The sequence below is a fragment of the Pocillopora damicornis genome, chromosome 2 (genome assembly GCF_964200805.1).
Source record: "Pocillopora damicornis chromosome 2, jaPocDami1.2, whole genome shotgun sequence".
NCBI classification, from domain to species: Eukaryota; Metazoa; Cnidaria; class Anthozoa; order Scleractinia; family Pocilloporidae; genus Pocillopora; species Pocillopora damicornis.
This window is the reverse complement of record NC_142671.1, coordinates 21,270,510-21,294,869: the sequence shown is the minus strand read 5'-3', so window position 1 is coordinate 21,294,869 and position 24,360 is coordinate 21,270,510. Positions and strand designations below refer to the sequence as shown.

Sequence of the window (24,360 nt, the reverse complement as noted above, 5' to 3'; positions counted from 1 at the left end):
AGAGATAACACAAAAATGATATAGTTTTTTATATTTATAAATAACATTACATTATGTCAAAAAGATCATTTTGAGCAATGTGTTATGTAGGTAGAATTTTGATTTTAATAAAGCTGTATTTCCGTTATTACAATTGTTATTATCATTATTATTTTATCATTATCATTGTTCTTATAATAACTATCATAAGGCAGGTAGAGTGACGCAAATAACAACAAGAGGAAGAAAAACATCAGTATCTATTTTCTCCTTGCTCTTCTCTGTACATTTCTTTTGGTGCTGGTAATGAGAATTCGTTTATCCATTAAAATTTCTTAGGTTGGCGATCATTTCCTTTGTTCTCATAATCTTAGTGAATCATTCAGCAGCATTACTTTAAGGAGAAATTAGATGCTGGTCACTTATAGGTAGCTTCGGTCCTCTATGTTTCGCGCCTTTGTTGTTAAGTCCCTGCACACGGAAACAATTCACGGTAAACGCAATTCATAATTGAACAAGGTTTTGTTGGGTTCCCTAAGGTTTCTCAAATGAATTAGTTTTCCTGCTCTGTTCAACAATCTAACGTTTGTTTCTGTTTGAAATAAGCCGTGTTAGTTTAAAGCTTCCGAAACTAAATCCCCCGCAGTCAAACATTCACATTATTGATTAGCTTGTTAGTTACCGTCTTGCCCCAGCGCGGGTCATGTGGTGTTAAAGGCTGAGAAGATAACGATATTTCGTGTTCTTCAAATAATTAATCAAAGTACAACGGTGTTATGCCAAGACTGCTTTTGGTTTTCTAGATACTTAAATATGAATAGAACGATGCACCTGTCATTTTCTTGTTACCGAAAAAGGAATAAAAATCAACCCTCATTATAACCTAGTTGGTAAATTTGTCTAATCAAATTCAACTGCGTGAGCGTGCTTCATATTCCTATTATGCACACTCATGACGTCAGCAAACAAATCCCTCGAGAAAAAAAAATTTCTCCGCGGTTTTTTTAACAATCAAGAAGCTAGAGTTGCTCTCGGCTACGCCTCGAGCAACTCTTACGCATCTTTCGTGCTCTCCAAACTTCCCGCGTGCTTCAGATCTCGGTGAACGCACGCTGACGTATAAACCAATTATTAATTAGTGTTTTACGCCCGGGTATTCATCGATGCATAAATAATTATTAACAACTTTCCTTTAATTACTTTTTTCGAAAGTAAAGCATTACAAAGACTGTTTTAGCTTCTATGTCAACTACGGCCCATGCGGTTCAGTTCTAACTGAAAAAAGCAAAATAAAATCTGTAAGATAACAATGAAAATTTGACATCAACTCTTTAGGAAAATTAAAAATGTGTTTTGTGCCAATTCTTTATATTTACATATCTTGGCTGCTAGATACTTAAACATAAACAGAATGATGCACCTGTCATTTTCTTGTTACTGAAAAAGGAATGAAAATCAACTTTCATAAGCGTTTTACGCCCGAATATTCATCGATGCATATATAATTTTTTACAACTTTCCTTTAATTACTTTTTTTGAAAGTAAAAGCATTACAAAGACTGCTTTAACTTCTGTGTGAACTAAGGTCCGTGCGGTTCAGTTCTAACTGTTCACCTAATAATTTTGAAGAGCGTTTGCAGGGGGTGGCTTATAACGTGGCGTTTTTAAGTAATAATTCCGCTAAAGTTTGACGTGCTGTAACCCGTCGTCACATATGAAAAGCGAAACAGTCTGTGGATCAATTATCGTGGACAGTTACGAAGGAAGATGCTTGAATGAAGGTCAAATCAAGGATTGGAATATAGAAAAGCCAACTTGCTTCGCTCTCGATATGAAATTCGTTCAGAATGGAGATCTGACACGAGAAATTACATCTTGAGGATAAAAGCGTTAAGGCAATAAGAAAGTGGGCCAGTAGTTGCGCGTCACTACATTTCCGGAAATGAGCAGGCAATTTAGCCATCAAAGAATTGGCTTCGACAATACCTCCTCTGCGGTCACAAATATGAGCTGATGCACTGCACTCCATATTTTTAAAACGAAAATCCTTCAGTATAACTGCCGTTAATCTATTTGACAATTTTTCTTTTTTCTTCCATTTGATCGTAAACGATAGTTGAAGCAACAAATAACTACACTCGAAGGTTTTCCCGCAATAATATTTGTTTAAAAAAAAATATAGTTGGTATTTACTGCACTCTATATCTCCAAATGAAAATCCGTGAGCGTAGGTACCGTTAATCCGATGCTTCTTCCATTTGATCATAAGCAATCCGGACAAACGACAACTACGCCCGAAGGTTTCCTGCGTAATTTCTTTCATAAGAACCAACACCTGAAATAGCAGGCTTTTCCAAAGGCCAGTTGGCAACACGGCCAGTAACTCCTTACCAGACACCAGTATAGAAATTGCTTCTTTTGCTCCGATTTCAGACAAATTAAATTTCCAAAGACACTCAAGTGCAAATGCAAATGCGAGTAAACGTTTATTTATTAAATTAGTTTTATAACTGGCTCCATACTTTTGTTGCAGACGTATTATTACATCTTTCCCTTTGTTCTACACTGATCTATCAATCTTGTGTACGAAGTAAACCTTCATTCGTAGGGTTGTCCATACCTAATAACCTTCGTGTTTCCGCCCCTGCGTAGAAAATGGGCATCGCCTTTTTCAAGCTGTAAGATATCAAAATGATTCGCGATAGCAATTATGAAATGTGAACTATTTACCACCTTTTTTCCAGGGCTTTTGCAGATATACGTACAATACACCTTTTTCGATAATGACACTCAATTGCAGACATACAATCCACCTTTCTAAACTGACATTCACTTGCTAATACATATGCAATATTCTTCTCCAAAAGTGAAGCGGCAATGTACAAGTGTGTATATTTGTATCTTTATATGAATATACATTACGATTTTATCCGAAAGTCATTATAATACAACAGAATGCTTCCAAACACATTTGTTGCATTGTTGCTACAATGCAACATGAGAACTAAAAGGAATAAGTGTCATTATAGGAGAGAATCACAACTACAAAAAGTTCGCGGGCCAAAGCAAAGTTTTCCCTCACCATATTTTCTGTTCACCTGCTTCAAAAATTGGTAGATTGTTAAACCTTTATTGTGGATTGGTGATGGTTTGTTGCTCTAAGCTTTTAATTAAAGGGATCTCAATGACTTAATCGTTACGTTGAACACTAGTTTTTGCTGCACCATTCTGTTCATAAGAAATTTTCTAAGGAGGTGTTTCACATTTATGCGATCGTTATTTGAAAACATATTTTTAACGCAAACAAAGAAAGGTGCGTCGATTAAAAACAGTTTCAACTTCAATAAGGCCCGAGGAAGAGAGAAGGAAAAATTACAAGTACCTTGAGGAGATAATGAACGTTTTGCGGTCCATTACCAGAAAATGTACATTCATTTCATCGCATAGTTTGGCCGGTAGTACGTGTACATGTGAACTGAAGATCCTGAGTTAACACAACAGTAGTTCCATTAATAAGCAGTAACTAATATTTAATAGCATCATAATTGACATTTATTTTGGAAAAACAGCGGTCAAGATTTAACCTTACTTTGGAGCTTCACATATTAATTGGTTTTCCTGTTCCGTTCAACAAATTAACGGTTTCCCCTGAACTGTTATTTAATAGCTTCCCAAAGGAAATCCTCAGTAGTCAAACGTTCACATTATTTTTTATCTTATTATTTATCCCTTTGCTCAGCGCAGTTCGTATGATCTCCAAAGGCTGCGAAAATGGCGAAGAGTTGTGGAAGTCGTTGAGTTTGCTCTTTTAAATATGATGCAGCGACTTTTCTCCGTGATCAATACGTGATTATTAATATACGTTGTATATTAAATAAATACAGGTGTATACATTGCCTGATGGCCTTTAACAGCGTAGGAGTTACTTGCATTCAGTAAATTTCGTCCCCTTCATTCGCTTTGTAAAGGTTTTTCTGACCGCAGGCAAATGCCACGAAGAAACCGAATATCACTCGAACACAGAGAGAGAATCGTGAGAGGATTTGAGGATGAGGAGGGAGATTATCTTGTGGTCGCGGATACGCTCGGAGTGAACTGATCAACGGTAAGAGGCATTGTGACGCGCTACATCAGAGAGGGCAGGGAAAGACCACGAGGAGGTAGAAACAACGTGCGCGTAGACGAAGAGATGAGAGATTGCCTAGAGGAAATCATAAACGAAAACTGTTTACTCACACTTGCTCGGATAAACGGTGAACTGAGGAGATGGCTACCCCTAAAACCTCAGATCCATGACCGCACCGTGGCAAGGACATTAGACGGGATGCTTTTCCGAGTGAAACTTGCAAGGCCTCTCCTTGCGGTTAGAAACAGACCTGATGTGATGAACAAGCGAGTGGATTACGCCACCTGGTTTATGAACCATGCCGTAGTGCGCCACTGTGTGTTTGTCGACGGATGCGGCCCTAACGTCTGGACGGCCAGAAGCCACGGTAGAGCGCGGCAGGGAGAGAGGGCGTACCGTCAAGTGTGCGGCCAGCGAGGACGAAACTTGACTGTGAGAATGGCAGTTTCGCCAATCAATGGACATGTGTTTTCCTCAGCAGCTTTTGGCGGAATGAATGCAGCGCTTTTCGATAATTTCCTGGCACAGGCGTGGGAAACTCTAGATCCCGACGGGGAGGTGATCTTTGCGTATGACGGAGCACCGGCACACCGAAACCCGGACATTCCCGCCCCAAACGCAGAGCTTAAAATGCTTCCTCTCTACAGTCCTTTCCTAAACATCGTGGAGCAGGCACTAAGCTGTCTGAAAGCGGTAATCAAGGCTGACATCTCGCGTCCGGAAATTCAAAGACGCATGGATAACAGAGATGAGGCCAGAGCTAGAGGAACGCCACTGGGGGAGTTTCGAACACAACAATTGCTTGAAGCTCTGCACAGAAACATCGACACTGTGACAGCGGCTAAACGCGCGCAATGGTACCACTCTATGCAGACCTATCTGCCATAATGTTTAAATAGAGAGATTATTGAAGGGTAAACTGAAATTCAAAACAAGATAATTTTGGAATAGGTATTTTTCAATTGGAATTCGATGTTTGAATATTGAAAATAAAAACGCTTAATTGTTTGTACAAGCGCATACTGAATGATTGTCTTATACTAATGCTGTTCAGGAATGCTATTGAATTGCAAACAGTGTGATAAAAATGTTAATGGATGGTTTCTGCACTATATTGATTATGTATTGTCTCTTCAATTTGAAGATGGTGTAAATGACTTGAATGTTAGCGCACATGAAAGTATATTTTTCTCTTTTGTTTGACGAATGACGTCTAAGAATGCCTACAATTGTTATTGAATACTGATTAAAATGCAATAATGAATCTGATTTACCTGCAAATGATTGTATTTTGACGCAATTGTTTGTCCCTTAACGCAAATGAATGCGTATTTCCTCGTAAGGAACAGCAAAAGGTGTCCTTTGTAAAATAAATACACGTTTTAAGCCGTAATTAGGAAACAATGTAATTTCATTGAAGCACAGGAGCGCGTATACATGTACATTGCTGCAAAAACTGGCTACTAAATACGCTTGATTATGTGACTGTAGTGGATGTCGCGAAATGTCTTCTACTACACTTTCTTCCCGAGTTGTTACTGAAAGGTTTTGTGTTCTGGTTCCCCCTTGTATACTTTCGTGTTGAGTTTTTGCTTTTTTCATCTTGGTATATTATTAAAATGATATATCATACAATCGTACCACTTATCATTTTCCTTTTGACAACGATAGTAAGATGTCAGTTGGCCAAAAAAGATTACAGAATTTTTAAAACCCTTAAACAGAGAGGGAATTACACGTTGCGCTTAGAAATTTCCTCATGCAACGATCAGGAAGGCCCCTATTTGGAGTCAGGTCGTGTATTTTTTGTTTATTTCAACTTTACAAAAGCCAGTTTACCCCGTTTTAGATAGGCTCAATCCCGTTTATTCTAGACTTTTTCCGTGGTGGTACCTTGGCGCTTTCATTTTGCTAATATATTTCACTATTGTTTGCTAATAATTGTTTCCTTTCTTGCTGTGATCTTTTTCGATAATTGGTGTATTAGAGAGGATTCTATCGTATAAGTTGCAGGTTCTGTGCAAACCATAAAATGCTTAACAAAAAAGTCCCCAGAATCGTTTATTTACATAAGTGGTGCCAAATCTGAAACAACAGATATGCATGATGTAGTAGCATAATCGCTATTCATTCTTCTAACATAATTATAAGCTATTCCGCACTTTGTGAAAGCAATTGTGTGTAAGCTTATTCAAAAAGCCGTTGATTTCATTGTAAGCCCTCGGCGAGTTCTGATCTCTAAGATTGGACAGCTTTATAGAATAGTTGAAGCACTTTTTGAAATGTTTATCGCTCTGTTTATCACTGAGCATTGTAGGATTTCGTCATGCTATGTGCTCCTTTACAAAAGATCAGTTTAAAAATGATGAATAAGCAAACCTTGAAGCAAAATCTTTAGCCAATCACGTTCAGTGTTGGATTTGTTTTAACGCTTATCCGATTTTGTCAATCTCTCGGCGATAGGGACACTACTCTATTATTTTCTGTTCACCTGCTTCAAAAAATTGGTAGATTGTTTAACCTGTATTCTGGATTGGTGATGGATTGTTGCTCTAAACTTTCAATAAAAGGGATCTCAATGACTTAATTGTTAAGTTGAACCCTAATTTTTGCTGCACCATTCTGTCGATAATGAGAAATTTTCCAAGAAGGCGTTTCTCACTCATTCGATCATAATCCAAAAACTTATTTTCCTGAAAGCAAAGCCGAATCGATTGTAATGGTTTTCTTCCAATGAAACTTTTGTCTCCTCGTTCAGTTTTATGAGAATGTGGCAAGTGTTACCCGTACACCTCGCGAGAAGCCTGAGATGATTTTCTCTCTGAGGGATGTTCTCGGAGTTCAACCCGTTCTGTTAATTGCATCGAAGAAATCGTCGCACCTTAGACTTCAAATTTTCTCCGTAATAGCCGTATAATAAAGGATCGAGTGCCACATTCAGACATATCATCATTTGAGTCACGCTCCAGACTAGACTCGGGGACACTAAGTTAGAATACATCAGCAGTCTAAGAATCGTAAAAGGAGACTGACAAGAAAAAAAGGCAAGAGAAAGAGCTGCAAGTGTCTTTGCAACTTTCTTATGTCTTTGATTTGTGTTGATGATATGCGAGTTGCACATTGGAATAGCAATCGCTCGAAGAGAGCGGAATATCTTTCGTTGCGTTACAATCATATAGACCAAGGGAATTATGTAGAAAAGTATTGCGTGTACGATGTAGTATATTTCCCTGCCAGTGCTTCCCCAAGAGGTGTTGGTGCAAATCAGTTTTCCATCCTCATCGGTTTCGACCTTGTTAATACTTGCTGTGGGTGAGGAAATTACCAAGCACACACACCAGATTAAAACGATTTTGATGTATTCCTTGTTGGAAAAGTTTTGGCTTCTAGAATTGAAAGGATCTGTGATAGCTTTGAGTCTTAGGTAAGCTATAACCACATGGGTTGTGATTGAAGTATTGTAGCTCGTGTCGAAAAGAAATGCGCGAAATGCGTGTTATTGAACGCTGATTAAAATGCAAAAATCGTTAATGAATCTGATTTCCCTGCAAATGATGGTTTTTTGTTTCTAATGATTGTATTTTGACGCAATTGTTTGCCCCTTAACGCAAATGAATGCGTATTTCCTCGTAAGGAACAGCAAAAGGTGTCCTTTGTAAAATAAATACACGTTTTAAGCCGTAATTAGGAAACAATGTAATTTCATTGAAGCACAGGAGCGCGTATACATGTACATTGCTGCAAAAACTGGCCACTAAATACGCTTGATTGTGTGACTGTAGTTGATGTCGCGAAATATCTTCTACTACACTTTCTTCCCGAGTTATTACTGAAAGGTTTTGTGTTCTGATTCCCCCTTGTATACTTTCGTGTTAATTTTTTGCTTTTTTCATCTTCGTATATTATTAAAATGATATATCATACAATCGTGCCACTTATCATTTTCCTTTTGACAACGATAGTAAGATGTCAGTTGGCCAAAAAAGATTTACAGAATTTCAAAGGACCTTAAACAAAGAGGGAATTACATGTTGCGTTTAGAAATTTCCTCATGCAACGATAAGGAAGGCCCCTATTTGAAGTTAGGTCGTGTATTTTTTGTTTATTTCAAGTTTCCAAAAGCCAGTTTGTCCCGTTTTAGATAGGCTCAATCCCGTTTATTCTAGACTTTTTCCACGGTGGTACCTTGCACTTTTATTTTGCTAATGTATTTCACTATTGTTTGGTAATAATCGTTTCCTTTCTTTCTGCGATGTTTTTCGATAATTGATGGTTTTACAAAAACGCACGGTCTTTTATTCTCGTCAACGTTGTAAAAATATGGTATTGGCATATATCCGGTAGTCATTAATACCTTATTAGAGAGAACTCTAGCGTATTAGTCGCAGGTTCTGTGCAAACCATTAAATGCTTAAAAAAAAGCGCTATAGAGTTCGAGGTTTGAATCAGAGATGGTTGACCATTGAAATTAGAAGGTGCATGTAAACTGTCATGAATGTGATGTAGTTCCATAATTCGTATTGCGTACTGAAACTCGAGAACATTTAAACATATTAGACCATCGATTTTTCAGTGGATTTTTCCCAATACTATTTTGTTCGCAAATGTGAGTCGGAGTGGAGAGTTTGTGCATGGATGCTTCTAACCCTTGAATGTTTAAAGAGGGTAAGATTTTAAAGAAACGGTGTTGCTGCGTCAGTGGGGGGGTATAAAAAGATAAGCTGAACTTTAATATAAGATAATTTGGTTTTATCGACTGAGTTGAAAATGTAATTTGGCCACCGTAAAGAGTTTCAAAGCTGACGTTTCGAGCGTCATCCCTCAGTCAGAGCGATGATGAAGGGCTAACGCTCGAAACGTCAGCTTTGAAACTCTTTACAGTGGCCAATTGACATTATCGACTCGGGTGATAAAATCAAAATTACCTTGAATGAGTAGATGAGGCCATGTAAACCGCGGAATTTGTTTTCTATTCTCATAAGCTCTTTCTAAAGATTCGCGCGAACCTTCCAACTTATAACCGTGATATCAGGGTAAATATATCTTATTAGACGTTTTAGTGTGTAGTATCGCTGAGTATTTTTACGAGTTGTGCCGTATTTTGACGAGCCCGCAGGGTGAGACAAAATACTAATCGGTTATTCATTCTCCAAATGCTTTCTTCTGCCAAGTCTCTTTGCTCATTTCTCATAAGGTGAGAAAAGCAAAGCGAATAGAGAAACGTAGCGCGCTCAGCCGACTGGTCAAACAGGGTCTTTTTACAGTACAACTATCCAAATAACCAACTATCCAAATAACCAACTTTTCAAATAGCCGTACAATATCGGAGGATATTTGTACTCTATTCGCGCATTATTGTAATCTACTTTGTGCAGTTGAATAATAAATACTACTATCACACCTATCGGTCAATGAGAGAGCGCGTTGCGGTTCCAACTGACGATATAAGAAGCCATGAAAAGATAGATTTCATAAAAGTGTGTGACACACATTCTGCTTGGAACTAAAAATTACTTTTAAATGTCATTTTGGCTTGAAAGAGTAGTTATGCGGAGTCTCACAACTATCGCCTGCGGAAATACCTCGATGCATGCATGCAGTCGAACACAGGCTGACTCTAAATATAATTTCGTATTTTAACATGTCCTTCACAAGATGTCAAAATTATAGGGGATGCATGCACTTCGTCGACCCGCACTAGTAAATGTATCTATATACGGATCATTTAACTGTATTTTGATTTGTTTGTGCTGAATCTACTGCTGAAGCCAGAGGGGAATTATTTTCAAATGCCTCAGCTTTAAATTAGAAGTATCAAAATACAGTAGATGAAAGTTTTCAACGTCTGCTCGTAATTTTCAGTGTCTTCCCTTTTCTAGATATTTCAGTTGTCCAGTGACTTGTGTTGGACTGTATGATTTCTATCAAAGTTACGATGATTGTGCTGTTGAAATGTTTTAAATATTCACCAAATCCTTAACGACAATACTTGCATTTTTCAATGCAATTTCAATTTCAATTTTTTCATTAGCGAAATCTTTAGCCAATCACGTTCAGTGTTGGATTTGTTTTTACGCTTATCCGATTTTGTCGACCTCTCGGCGATAAGGAAACTACTTTATTATGAATTGATTGAATGAATGGTTGTTCAATATGCCTCAGATTAGATAAGATGCAGTTATCAGGTGATATTGGTTAACTCCTTCGTCCTTACTCTATAATAACTTGATTTAAGGTCCTAGAGCAAAAATCTCTTTTCATTATACCTTAGTATAACGCACGCCTTTCCAATTTCTCCTATTCACTTTGTGAGAAGGCGTTTAACTTTAACTAGTGTTATAACTCTCCTTTTACTGGTAAATCAATAAATTCGATGGTGCAACTTCGTAAGGGTATATATTATTTACTGATATTCACTTGAGACATGTGATATAATGTAATTACCATAAGTTCTGTGACTTTCGCTACCTTTTATATAACATTTGGGTTTTATTATCTTAACTAAGTTGTATTCAGTCACGGTACAATATTGGATTTTTGTGGGACAAACAAACCGCTGAGGTACCTTTTCTTGACACAAAATTTACATATATATATATCTATAATCCAGACAAGACAATTCTCCATCTTATTTTGTTTTGTCTATCTGTTTTTGTTAATTTATTCTTCCCATACAAAATACACGACGTCAATAGTATATTTGGGTTGCAAGCCAAATGCGGTGCTTCTCCTTCCTTTTTTCAATATTAAACAAAAAAAGGGTAAATATCGGAATAGACTTAAACTTGGCCTGATTAAGAGACACATTTCCAACAAAATGAAAGTTTTCACAAGTATTTGAGAAGTAGCAACCGTGGCAATTCGATCGAAGTATCTTAAAGAACTTTTCACTCATCACCGGTTGCCTTTCTTTCCTTTTCCTCTCTTAATGATGTTGTGTCTTGTTAACTTTTTATTCCCACAAGTAGAAGGAACCAAATGGACTTGCAGAGGTTCCTTGCACAAAATTTATCCCTGAAAACGTTGGTGTGTACTTTACGGATTACAAATGCGACAGTGTGAATTTAATATTTATAATAGCAGGAAAATTATTTCATATTTCTTTGTTCCTTTCTTCTTGTGTCTGGCTTTAAAGAAACACACTCGCTAAGATTCGTGTAGATCATGGAACACTCCTTCGTGGCTGCCACGGGTTCATGCCTTGTGTCTAACATTAAGTTCTCAAGTATACATTTCACTCTATTGTATTATATATCACTTACCGCTATTTTGGCTTGGGTAAAATATTCCTTCTATGAATATCCCGAACAATTGAAAGCTGACTTTTCACACCTCTCTGTCCTTGTTTACCAAGGTAGTTTCTATTAAGGAGCCACAGAACTAATCAAAGTACAACGGTGTTATGCTAAGATTGCTTTTGGTTTCTCTATTTTCTTTCCCCTGCTTTAAATGCTTTTGTTTGTACTTTTCTTTGTTTACCACCTGTTTCAAGTTTGGTTCTACATCAACAATTGGACTATATGAAGAGCGTAAGAATATATCATAGCATACTGAAAGTTTTGTTTGAGAGCTCAGTATAAATTGTTCGAAGTCATTGTATTACTATACAAACCAAGATACCGCTTTTAAATTATTAACCTTCTAGTTTCCAGAAGATGTCATCGGAAATGCCTTAAGAAATAATTAAATGTTCAACAGTATTTTTGAAGTTTCTTAATGAGTAAGGAAGTTCTCTCACTTGCATTTAAAAATACGCTTTTAAGATCAAGTACATTAACGTGCGTCAATATAATAACAGCGAGATTATCTTAACGAAAAACTCTCTTGGCCGTGTTGGGAGAATTTAAGGTGATGATAGACTTTGCGGATCATATGCCCGTCAGCCACTTGATGAAAGTAACAACATGACACTGTGGTGAGACTTACATAAATGCGCTTATTTTGATTGGTTTTTTGATTTACTTTCCTGAAACGGAGTTTACTTAGGTTATGATATAAATTGACCTTTTATTGCGCTCTGTTCATAAAAACGGATTTTAATCTTCTAAATTTTTGCCGCCAGCGCGTATGTTTAAGCTACACTTCGTTAACGAGGAGGATGCTATCTATTTCCTCAAAATTTTCGACAAAAAGCCTTGCTTATAGTTTACATTAGAAAAGATGAGTGATTTTAATCGTGACCACAATCTCTTAATCCAAGGTTTAGAACATCAACTGTTTCAACTAAGTAATGCAATTGAAGAAGTTTAAAGAAAGGAAGTTGAAGGAGAAGATAACAAACGAGCGGGGGCTTTTGAATTTATGACCAGTGTCACATGGAGGTCCAATCTCAGTGGGGATAATCACGCATCGTGACACGGTGAGGAGCAATTAAGAGAATTAGAAACTGTTCATTTGGGCACGAAAAATTCACATATTTTCAAAGATTTCAGGAGTTTCAAATTTACGTCGAATTGTGGTGATTGCGAGCCATATATATCAATCTGCTTTTACTTAATTTGTACTCTTCTTCCGTTGGCTTCTCCTAGGAGCAGACATCACGTGTCGTCACGATGTCTCGGCCATTTGTATCTTGAAAATTTCAATCAAAATGTTGTGATATTATCATTTGCAATCTGTCTAGATCTTTTCAACCTTTGATCCTTTGTTGGTCGTTGACAGGAGCCTATTTGGCGTTATTTTATTTTGGTTAAAGTTAAAGTTAATTTTATGCTCTGTAGGTCAGAATATCGTATCAGACCTCTTTTAATAATTATCCCGTACATCCTACAATATTCAGTCTGAATTGATGATTATCAATGATATTGTTGTAACAGCTATGATGTGGGCAAAGGGAATGGCGTGGGGCGGATGAAAAGGTTTCTAAAGAAGATTTATTCTTGGAAATTAAAAGGACTGCACTTATTAGAAGGATGGTTTTAAAAATTAGGAAGGAGATAAGTGCATTATGTACAGCGTGTTAATCACCACCACGAGTGTTTGGTTGTATAAAACGCGCTTTGATTGGATGTTATAATGTAAACAACGAGAATGGGACAGGAAAGTATGCCGTCCAGAAATTATGTTTGTTCGTGTACGCTATTGCTATCTCAGCCTACAGCAATCTTAAGCGACTTGAATCAAATCCTTCTATGATAAGGTTGCGGCTACAGGCCATTAAAGTAATTACGGCTTCATCGGCGCACTTTGTGACTTGACGTGAGAGGCTTTTAGACTGAGGAATGTGATGGTGAGTGATGAAAAAAAAATGAACGAAACACATAACTTGGAATTTTCCCAAATCTCTTTTTTTGTTTTCAAATGAAACTCCTCCAACGAAAGCGAGCCAAAGAGAGCACTTTTTGTCTCATAAACACAGCTGTCAAAGGCTTCGGTCTTTGACGAAGTCAACCATATTTTTAATAACACTTTTGTAAAGAGGAAATTTTTGAGGATGAAAAATATGGCTATGTGTACTTGCCTCTTGAAAATGAATATACAATGTCATTTAGAAACATTTTGTTGGGTTCCCTTAATGTGTATTTTAAAATTATTAACCAGGCGAGAATTTCAGGGCAAATTTGGAATTCTTCATGACTCTTCTACTAAATTAAGAGTACGGTATGGACCTATAACAAAAATGATCGGAAACTTGTTAGAATTTGATCCAGAACACGTGCAGAACTTGACCAAGCGATTACCGAGATCATCAAGTTCATTTCTGTTCGCTCATACAGAATCTGGTTGCAACAGAATGAGAACGACTTCCGTTATACAAAATCAAACTGAATTAGAGAATTACGAAATGTTCATAAAACTCACCGTTTAATGATTTGCTTTTCCTTTTCGCGTCCTGGAGTTCCGCTTTTCCGAGAACTCTACGGCGTTTATCGGAGTCACACAAACGTCAAATGACGGGGATTAAATTTTAACGTGTGTAAGAACTCTTCTTTATAGTAAGAAGCAAGTTTGTAAGTTTACAACGCCAACGGTTTGCCCTTGACGTCAAAGAGCTGGTACAAAAAGGAGAAATATTGTAATAGTTAGAACTACATCCGCTCCATAACCTTATCCGTTTTCATGCAACTTAACACTAGACTATAAACTTAAGCTCTCTTAATCCGGGTCAATATTTTTTCGTTGGTGAAATGTCAAATATATCCTCAGTCAACGTTGTTATCATTATCTCAAGATATTTCAGGCACGTACCGACTCTTCCGAGATAGATCTTGTAAATGCGATTTTTTCTTTGATATCACTTGTCTTTGGGCTGTTTTATCAAATAAATTCGGGCAAACAAACATGTAGAAGTATTGTCGCTAAAATGCCTAAAACGAGCGGCTGCGTTAGATCACTGGTGTCCTTTAAAATGTCAGGCTTAAACTATAAAAGCTTTTTAGTTCATGGGTGGCTCTCCAAGTGATTATATAAACGACAAGAAAGACAAAAAATGTATTCAGTAACATTTCGTCCCTTTACCTCCCTTGAGATCTTTGTTATTACACTTTACTATGACCAGCCAGTTCAGGAAGCCACCACTCATTATTTATCACGAGGGGGGGGGGGGGGGGGGTTGGGGGGCCGGATGATTTTGGTTGTGACAGAGTAAATAAACCTGATACTCCCATATGGCTCTGTATTATTCTAATGATCCCCACTCACCCCACTCATAGGCAGTCAATTTTCTGTAGTCCCCTCAGTACTCTGTCAGTGACGACTGATATTCCTCTGTTCTTCCGGAAAACCATGTGATCCTTTAAAATCCTCCTTGCCCCCTCCCCACCACCCCCCCCCCCCAGCCAAGAAAGAAAAACGGGTCCCTAACAGACAATTACTGGCATTCTGCCTCATGATATATTTGATCGCCCTCTTCATAATTCTCCAGTGTGCAATTAGGCCAACTGCTTGTTGACTGCGTTATCGAGCTTTTCAATCATTTACCATTCTTTCATCATAACCCAAAGCCCTATAATAACATCGTTATCTACCTGATGAAAGATATTTGAGAGAAATAATCGAGTTCAGTGTGGGAAACAGATATTATCTGCAGACCATACAGATTTTTGTCGGGCTGCTCATTGATCTTTTAATGTGAGTCGCTGGAATTTTTGTTTTGTTTTGGTTTGTTTTTTAATCTAGCTGAGTAGTCGAAAACTGGAATTATCTTAAACGTACTGCTTCCGTCTTTTGCATAATCTGATTCGCGCCAGTTGATGTCGTTTGTGGCTTCATTTGCAAGAGCCATCTCGGTTCTTTCCGCCAAATCCATCATAAATGATAATTTCTACATTTGGCATTCGAGGGTCTGTACCTTCCCTATCAAATACAAAGACACACTGTAATCTAAAGGTTACATTTATAGGAATCGTAAGTATTGATCATTTTGACAAGAAAAAGAAAGCATTTTTCATCACTTCCATCGGAGACCAGAGTTTTGAAACTCCCAGACATATCAATCCACAAGAATTAGATATCAGTTCCACCAGGAGCCCATTACAGTAATGGACTACTGGTTCCAGTTAATTACCACCCTCTTTTAGCAAAGTATCAAATTAAACTCAAGTAGGGGCCCTTAGTGCATGCAATGAGATATAACGAAGTTGATAGATCGTGTAAGGGTGAAATGGTTTTACTGGGGAGGGGGAAGGGAAAAGCTAATTCGACAGGGAAGCGTCAAATATTTTGCCTCTCAAAAAACGAATACCGCAAATTAAACTTAGAGTGATTATTTGTACGAGTCGTTCGAAAGGAAGTCACTGTCTTTCATGATCTTGGAAAGTGGTCACGGTAAAATTATTTTCACTAGCAAAGAGGGTGGGATTCAAATAAAGAATTTCAAAGTTCCTGATTCTTAGTTTGTATTGCTGAGTTCGTAAATCGTAGTTTTTAGGAAAAATCTGTGTGCATTGCTCTGAATTCCGTGTTCTAAAGTCCAGAGTCCGGAGTAAATATTTGGTGATTCCGTCAAGACGGAGGGCCAACTGGGGAGAGCGTCCATTTCAAGTTGAACGCCTGGCGAAAATGATGTGTGCCAGAGAAATATGGAGTCACGAGGTTTGTCACGGGAAAGCTTATATTTCGATTTGTGACTACCTGGAGGCGTTCCTCGAAAATTGAACTAAACAGAGAGACAACATAATCCAAAAGATCAAGAAGACCTCGCAGACATTGTCAAACGTTCGCTTGAATTCGTAGGCATGGCTTCACCTGTCTTCTCGGCGAGATCAAGTTTAGTTGTGGTTGTGTTAATACTGAGTGTGTATTTGCTTTCAGCCAAACCCCAGTTCACTGTTTTTGGTAGGAAAGCGGTAGAGCACAATGTCTCGATAAATTTGGATCGCGCTGTGTTCACTGTGAACGAAAAGTTTCTCTCCGTTGCCATTGACTCTGGTATCTTGAGGCATCACTGGTCACCGTACGTAAACTTTACCTCGGAGAAGCTGTATACGCTTGCTAAAGGTCTCTCTCCAGCATTTCTCCGGGTTGGAGGAACTTCAGAAGATTTCTTAATCTATGATGACTCAAAAGACTTCCAGACGTTCCAAAATTTTAGCAATTTTACAATCTCACATGCAGATTTGGACAAGATACACCTTTTGTCATCAAAAGCTGACTGGGACGTCATGTTTGGCTTGAATGTGTTTTTAAGGGGAAAAGATGGATCTTGGAATGCAAGCAATGCAAAAGAAATCATGCAATATGTTGCAGATCATGGATATCACTTTGGATGGGAGCTTGGGAATGGTATGGAATATTTATGATTAATAGATATTCATTATTTTTGTTAGTGTCAGTTGTAGCAAATGAGATTTAGTTGGCTGAATCAATGTAATTATAAAAATGTAATCTAATCAGATCTAAATGCCACAAAATACTCATTAGTACAAGTCATATACCTTAAGCATGTGGGTGTCTTTGACTATAATCAAACCTTCAGAGTGGCTTTTTTATATGCATGCTTTTCTTCCTCAGAGCCAGACTTGTTTAAGAAATTTAACAAGTCTATTTCACCTGAAGAATTGACAGCAGACTTTACCACACTCAGAGAAATACTTAAAAGCAATCCTGGGTTTGGCAACTTTCTTGTTGGCCCTGATGTAACACGCATATTAAATCACTCAAAAAGTGGCATCTATTTGGAGAGGTAATCACTGCAGTCAATATTAAACAGTACAAACATAATAGAGTTTATTTTTATTACTAGAGCCTGACCTTTTTTGGAGGTATGGTAGGTCCATTTCCTCAGAGGAACTTGCTGAAGACTTTCACACTTTAAGAGCAATACTTGAGGGCAGTCCTCAGTTTGGTAACTACTTAGTTGGACCTGACATGGCAACAGTAACATCTGAAAAAACAGGAAGCTTTTTGAGGAGGTACAGTTGCACTCAGCTGTATGCATTGCAAAAATATAACTCCACTGCTGTTATGAGAACAACTTGCACTTTGAAAAAGCTTATGTTTGCTTAAATAAAATTCAGCACTGTAAATAAATTTATTTTTATTGTCAGTGATTTATTGCATTTTGATGTAAATGGAGGCTTTTGTTCGAAGTGTAACAATGCATCTCTCAAAATTTTAGCTTTTTTACCCATGCCAAGGATGTCATAGATGCAGTTACCTGGCATCAGTAAGTAATTTCCATTTATTCTATTTAGGGTTGTATGACAGTATTATATTTTGTCACTGATGAGATTCCCTTTCTCTTCTGCCCAATGAAACAAAATAAAGCAATGACAAACAAAAAATTGAAAGCTTCTTTACTCTCTCAACCTTCATGAGTGATTCAGTTGTGATATTGAAAGGAGAAGTTAGATGCTCTTAGGAGTCAGTCAAACTTAGTGCTCAAAGAGTTGATGGTAGGTAGGCAATGAGTGTGCAGTGCTGAGTTAGGGTAAATAGAGTGAAAAATATGGGAAAGTTAATGTTGAGGGGTCTCTGTCCCCACCCCACCCTGGTTTTTCTTTTCAGTGATCTGATAGTGTTAGGGGGATTGACCAGGCATGGGGCTGGTGTTTAGTTCTGAGGCTGGCTGGACACAATGGATACCAAAAGCACTGATTTTCCTTTAAAGAAATTCGGTAGGCTAAAATGTGAATTGATGGACACATAAGTACCATATGAACAGAAGTGTTGTTAGTAGACTGAGTATTGTACTGTAAACATTGTACTAGCAAATTTCAGTAATCCTTGTCAAAAAAGACAAATGGTTTTGTGTATATTTTATGAGAGAGAAGGCAGTAGAGCCACAGAAATGAGCAGAAGGGCTTCAATACAGCTATATTTTCTTTACTCCTGGATTCAGACTTTGATCTTCATACCTGTTTTTCAGCTGCTAAGGCTGGGGAATCAGTTTCCGGGAGAAGATTTGAAAGTGGAACATTTTTCACAATCTTCTCTTTCTACAAACAAAAACACAAACAAAATTGCAACAAGGATCCTCATCTAGCCCCTGTGCTTGGCAGTCACAGCAATCTGTTATGATTTTATTACTTATTATTATCAATTTCTATTTCTCAGTGCATAGTATGTATGTTAACTTGTTTCATGGGCTTTGCCAACACTAATGCTGAAAATAAACTCCCTGTGTTTCTGTTACAGGTATTATGTCAATGGAAGAACATGCTCTGGGAAAGACTTTTACAATCCAGAGGTCCTGGATTACTTTTTGCATGAAGTGAGTGAAGCCAATTCGATACTGGATGGAATAAAATCAGGATTTTCTCGGTGGCTTGGTGAAACTAGCAGTGCATATGGAGGAGGAGCAAGTGGATTGTCAGACAGATATGTGGCTGGATTTATGTAAGTTGTTCATTTTGATTGGCTGTAAAAATTGTTATAAAGTTGGTTATTTCTTTGGGTTTGCAATCATTTACTTTATTCCTATGACCTTACTATTTGATTTAGGAGTTATTCTTATGGGATATATAGGATGCTCATCACTCTGAGGGGTTAAATGGATTACTGGATAATTTCCCTTCCCTTAAACAATGGAACTTCCACTGATTTATGTTCAGGAAGCATGGAATGCCAGGGAGATTATTATTTAGCAATTATTTGCTGGAGGTGAGGTGAATATTGTTGAATAATCCTCAAGATAAAGTCAAGGGGATTATTCCACATTGTTATATACATAGACTTTCGCTCAACAAAACAAGCACTGTGATTGGTTGATTGTTGATCACGTGCCCCTGATCAATGTCAAATGTATCCTGACCGTGATACAAATGCGCAGTTGTTACCTGCGCGCCGAATACAGCAGCATATGATTGTTTAAGGGAAAGTCTAAGTATATAACAAAGCACTTAATGTATGGTCCCTCGGGAAACTAGTCGGTTTTGTTTTCCCTTGAGTCCTGAGGAAACCTCTAGACTCTCAGGAAAACAAAACTAACTGTTTCCCTTGGGATCATACATTAAGTGTATAATATTCACTTAGCCTGAGGTGAATAATTGTCTTAGTATAATTGCTCAGGTGCCCTTGAATTCTGTTATAAATTCATTTGTTTTTTGATACCACTCTGTCACTGTTGTTTTGATCACTCATATCGAGATAAGCAGCCAGTTTCCACTATAATTTACCAGGTTTAGTTAATTTAATAAGCAAAACCTCGTTTTTTCTTTTATTGAAAAGTATTATGCCAACTTTAGTAGCATTATTTTTGTTCCTTAGAACTATAGTTGTTCCATCGCGTTAATCACTTCCAGCTCAACATTAACAGAATACAAGGCAAGGCTTTTTTCCTCGCGGGAGGTGATTATAGCGAGATATGGCGGAATCCTCGACCAATCGGAGCGCGCGCATCTCTATAATAATCGCTGCAATTATACTAAATATATATTTATTTTCGAGATCACTTGTGGCTATCGTGCAAGTCACCTGTCCCTTTGCTCCATATGTCTCTTACTTACAGAGTTCGAGGTCCGTGTTGTAAGTTACGGACTGAGTTTTTTCCTCTCGGATATGTATGTCTCTAGCGCGAAGCGCGAGGGCTATAAATCCAAGCGGAAGAAATGAGGTTCCGAAACTCACAGTATGGACAGAGTTGACGAGGTTAGTAACTGTTATTTATTACGCACTGTTTATCTCTGAGTTAAGGTAGAGGGGTAAGATTTCAATTCAAACAAATTTTTCAATTTAGCAAGCCGTATAGACCATCCTACATGTATATTGAACGATTAATTTTTTTTGATGACCTTCCCCCTAAAAGATTCATACCAAAATCATGTTTGGGCAATTCCCTGGTCGAGAAAGGTTATTTTTTCTTATGTAGTTTGTTTTCCTGTGTTGTCGTTTGATGGAACATGATTTTGTTGTCTTTGTTTTCAAGGTGGCTAGACAAGCTAGGTCTGGCAGCTCGGTTTAAACATGAGGTGGTTGTGCGACAGACGTTTGTTAAAGGAAACTACTCTTTATTAGATGACGATCTGGATCCAAATCCGGTATGTTCCTAGTATGAATACGATATGGCAAGGCTCAAAAGTACCTGTTTGTTTATTTTCCGCAGCAGCTTTCCTTGCTTGCTTGCCGACAGAAAATTTCCACGAAGGCTGGAGTTTAGCCTTAATAGGTTTATTCCATAGCAACAGGGGATTTTGAAGAAAAAATAAACATAACATCGTTTTGCCACATTTTCGTCCGCGTTTACGAACGACAATAAGCTCAACGTGAATTGAGTTCACCGAGTGATAAAATTTAGTGCAGCATACGTGTCGATGATTTAATGGAGCAAATTTAAAAAAAGGAAAAAAAAAAAGAAGAAAAGGTTCTGATTAAATCCACTTACTGACTTCGCTCATCTGCCCGCTTTACTGACTTATTCAGTGCTTATCTTTTTTATAAACAGGCGGTTCTGTGCCTGGGAAGTCACTGTCGTCTCGTTTCTGGTCTCGTCACAGACGGCCCTAGCTCACGTCTCGAGAAAAAGCAAACGATTAATCATGAAAGTGTCACGCGTTGTGTGACTCTGTGTTAAGTTACGTTGAGAATTTGAACACGTTATAAGGAAAAGTATAGGGAACGAAATATGGTCGATTTACGACGATAAACATTTCGAAATATGAACATTTTACACGTAAAATCAATAGCACTTACTCTCATCTTTTGTGTCTGCTGTGGTTTTTGGTAATTCCCGCCGCTCTCATGAGTTAATGGTTGGCTTTTTCTCGAGACATGAGCTTGGGCCGCCTGTGGTCTCGTTTTGCCTTATCTTTTCTCGTCTACTCCCTTCTCTTATTCTCTCCTCTACTATTCCACTTCCCTCTGGCTTGTGATTGTATGATATGAACAAAGGGAACTCGCATTAAGTTTTAATTTTTCTTGTCTTTAGGACTACTGGCTCTCTCTTTTACACAAACGTCTTGTTGGAGAGAAGGTGCTGGACGTGAGTGGTCAGACAGAAGAGAAACGAAAGGTTCGAGTGTACGCCCATTGCTCAAGCAGGTATTTCAAGGTTTCGTTTGCCTTACATTAATAATAGTTTGAGACGAAGTGCAATTTAAACAAGCGAAGATCAGAACAAATTACGATTGAGTGTCATGGAACTAAAACCAGCGTAAACAAAACGGCCAATCAGATTTAGGGATGATATTGCAAGCGGCTAATGAGAACTAAAATTAGAACACGCATACTATAGGAAAAGCAAGCCACAAAATACGATTTTTTTAGCATGAATCTGATTGGTTGAGATTGTGGTGCGACTTTTTTGAAACCAGCCACACAGCAAACCAAAGCAAAGCAAAACAAGAGAAATCTCAGAAAACCTTTGACACTTAATTGAAAATAAAACCAAGCCAATGTAGCGATTTCACTGATGGGATGTACGAAGTCCACGATGGGCTTGTAGGGCAATGCTATGTGCTTTTTCATGGCTAGCTTTGGTCCTTTGCTTGCTTTATTTCTCCTCCCTCCCTCGCTAATTTTGGGTTTGCTTTCATTCCAGTGTTGTGTCAACAGGTGTCTGGAGCAAGGCTGTGGCTTGGTTACCATGGTGACCTCGCTGCGGAGGAGATTCTTGTAGCTATGTGTCTGTCCCCCAGTAAATCACAAGTAGAAAAATGCGTGCGTAATTCAGCCTTATATGTATACTATTGTTAATTTATTTTGCTTGGCTTGGTGACTAAGTTTGTGAATATTCTTTTTGCGCAGTCAGTATCCATTGGGTTCTGTCACGCTTCTTGCTCTCAATGTCCTCTTGGATACGCCAGTCGTCCTGAAACTCAACGGTGAACTTAAAGGAAAAGATGTCGACGTATATCTTCTTACTCCTGAGAACGGCGACCTATTGACAAAGTAAGTAAAATCATGTTAGAATTAACTTGCTGAAACTCAGTCCTCTCATCCATGGCATAAATTAATGAAATGGTTGATAAGAAAGTTACTTAGTTACTCACCTGTGCTTTGAAATGCGATATGAAATGGTACCTTATGAGAGACAGACGTCAACGCACCAGTTGATGTTCAAGTTATAGTCAGGTGTCATATGCTGCTGTAAAGCAAAGCAGTATACAGAACACGTGACACACACTAGATGAACTCAGTAATGACAATATCTCACCACTGAGTTGTCTGTGGCACAGTGGTAGAGTATCGGAGCACGGAATCTGCAAGCCTCAGGCTGAATTTCTCGAAGGAGATTAAGATTTCTTCTTTGCTCCTTGCTCGATTCCTTGTGGTTCGACCACGTTCCCGCCATGTCCATGAACAAAACACGATACATAGCTAAACAAAGAGTAGGAATTTCGAATCATGCCATTGAATTGATAAAAGATCAATTGACATCTTTCTCCCCTTAATTACAAGTGCTGCTGTTTGAGAACTTTCTCTCAAATGCTTCGACTGATTCAGACCAGTATATCAATGTAACGTCTTCGTCCCAGAAAGTATTTTATTTTTGAGTCGGTTCTCTTTTTATCGCAAAAAAGACAACAACAAAAAGAATGTTTCTGATTATTTTCCTGTTAAGACTCAAAGAAAAAGCAAAAACAAACAAACAAACAAATACAACGATGCTTACTTTTGAAACAGGACCGTCAAGCTTAACGGTAAAGTTCTCAAACTTGTGGATGACCGCACGCTCCCAGACCTCGCGCCGAAAAGTGTGCCGGGAGACGAACCCCTCAATCTTCCACCTCTGACCTTTGGCTTTTATGTCATTCCAAAAGCCTCTGCGAGTGCTTGTGGTTAATGGATTAATTTAACAGCTTATGCAGATACGCAGAAAAAAAAAAAGTTAATATGCACGACCTGTCAGATTTCGTCAAATGCATTATTGTGAGCACTGGAGTTAAAATATTGAATCACCAGTGGGTATTAACAAATAATATATGATTAATTTATTAAGGAGTAAGAAATGAAACCTAAAATCTCTCTGTTTGTGTGGTCCTTACAATATACAATTTTAAAGTTACAAAGTTTTATGTCAAAACATAAAGTCAATGGGTAAAAAATTAAAAATAAACGAGTTGAATCAGGGCAGAATAATATTGGGTCGTTTGTGAAACACTATTTAGCCAATGACTTGCTAATGCTAGATTACACCTCAGTATTGTATTATCGTTTACTGTTTGTCATTGAAGTATGTCGTGAAACAGACTCAGGAAAGAGCTTTGTGAGAGGGAAGAAAAGTTCACATACAAGTAATCACGTACATCTTCGTGTGTCCTTTTAGATTGACTACAAGGGCTCATTTACAATCGTAGTTCGGAGTCCGAGGTTTGTAGTCTGTGTTCCATGTCCCGAAGTATATGGTCTGTGGTCAGAAGACCGCAACTTGAAGTCCGATATCTCTTAGTCCGTAGTGTCAGGTATAGATTGTCCGAGGTTTGTGTTTAGTAGGTTGTACAGCTACAGTTTGTGGTCCATAGTCTGTGGTTCGTGATTCGTGGTTGCCGGCTGTTCACGGCTCGTGGGCAAGGTTCCATGGTTCGTAGTTCACAAACTCGTAGTTTTACTTTTCTGGCAGAATTTCCAGCAACGGCCGCCTCTTTTGAACGCTCTCTATCTTTCTCTTAAGGGACAGGTCAGTTATTCTTGTTTGTCTTTCCCCCCCCCTCCCCCCACCCCTTAAAGTCGATGAGTGCGCAAGGTTAGAAGGGATTGCGAAAGAGAGAGAGTCATAGACAGATTTGGCAAGATATCGCGACCATCCTCGCAGGAGTTCGCCCTGGTAACCGAGGAAGTAAAAAATTCTTTGAAAATTGGAGACACGGTAACTGAACATGGTGATTGATGTAAAACACAGATTTTATGCTGGGGGAAAAGAACAGTGAAAATTGATT

At 38.1% G+C, this 24,360-nt stretch overlaps 3 protein-coding genes across 7 annotated transcripts; 2 read left to right on the top strand and 1 right to left on the bottom strand.

Moving 5' to 3' along the window:
• The first annotated feature begins 3,830 nt into the window (after positions 1 to 3,830).
• LOC149050310 (uncharacterized) lies at positions 3,831 to 5,368 on the top strand. Its single transcript, XM_089197292.1, has one exon. It carries the CDS (start codon positions 4,169 to 4,171, stop codon positions 4,991 to 4,993), a length of 825 nt encoding a protein of 274 aa, XP_089053418.1. The 5' UTR covers positions 3,831 to 4,168; the 3' UTR covers positions 4,994 to 5,368.
• Positions 5,369 to 6,833: 1,465 nt separating this feature from the next.
• Positions 6,834 to 7,595, bottom strand: LOC149050309 (galanin receptor 2a-like; the record flags this gene model as incomplete). The annotated part of the gene is made up of 1 exon (XM_089192435.1): positions 6,834 to 7,595. A coding segment is annotated over one exon (636 nt), but the record flags the coding sequence as incomplete, so codon positions are not given.
• An 8,420-nt stretch (positions 7,596 to 16,015) lies between these two features.
• LOC149050308 (heparanase-like) lies at positions 16,016 to 23,560 on the top strand. Of its 5 annotated transcripts, none has more exons than XR_016183918.1 (9): positions 16,097 to 16,828; positions 17,057 to 17,228; positions 17,664 to 17,711; positions 18,683 to 18,883; positions 20,412 to 20,523; positions 21,411 to 21,523; positions 22,023 to 22,141; positions 22,229 to 22,372; positions 23,108 to 23,560. XR_016183918.1 is itself a non-coding variant. In XM_089197286.1 (9 exons), exons 1-9 carry the CDS (start codon positions 16,282 to 16,284, stop codon positions 23,265 to 23,267), a joined length of 1,638 nt encoding a protein of 545 aa, XP_089053412.1. In that variant the 5' UTR covers positions 16,097 to 16,281; the 3' UTR covers positions 23,268 to 23,557. The 5 variants fall into 5 exon arrangements, 3 of the variants coding, with proteins under 3 accessions (XP_089053411.1, XP_089053409.1, XP_089053412.1); XM_089197286.1 differs by lacking the exon at positions 22,023 to 22,141 and adding an exon at positions 17,317 to 17,457 and having other exon boundaries at positions 23,108 to 23,557; XR_016183919.1 differs by lacking the exon at positions 17,057 to 17,228 and adding an exon at positions 17,289 to 17,457 and having other exon boundaries at positions 16,106 to 16,828.
• Positions 23,561 to 24,360: the final 800 nt, after the last annotated feature.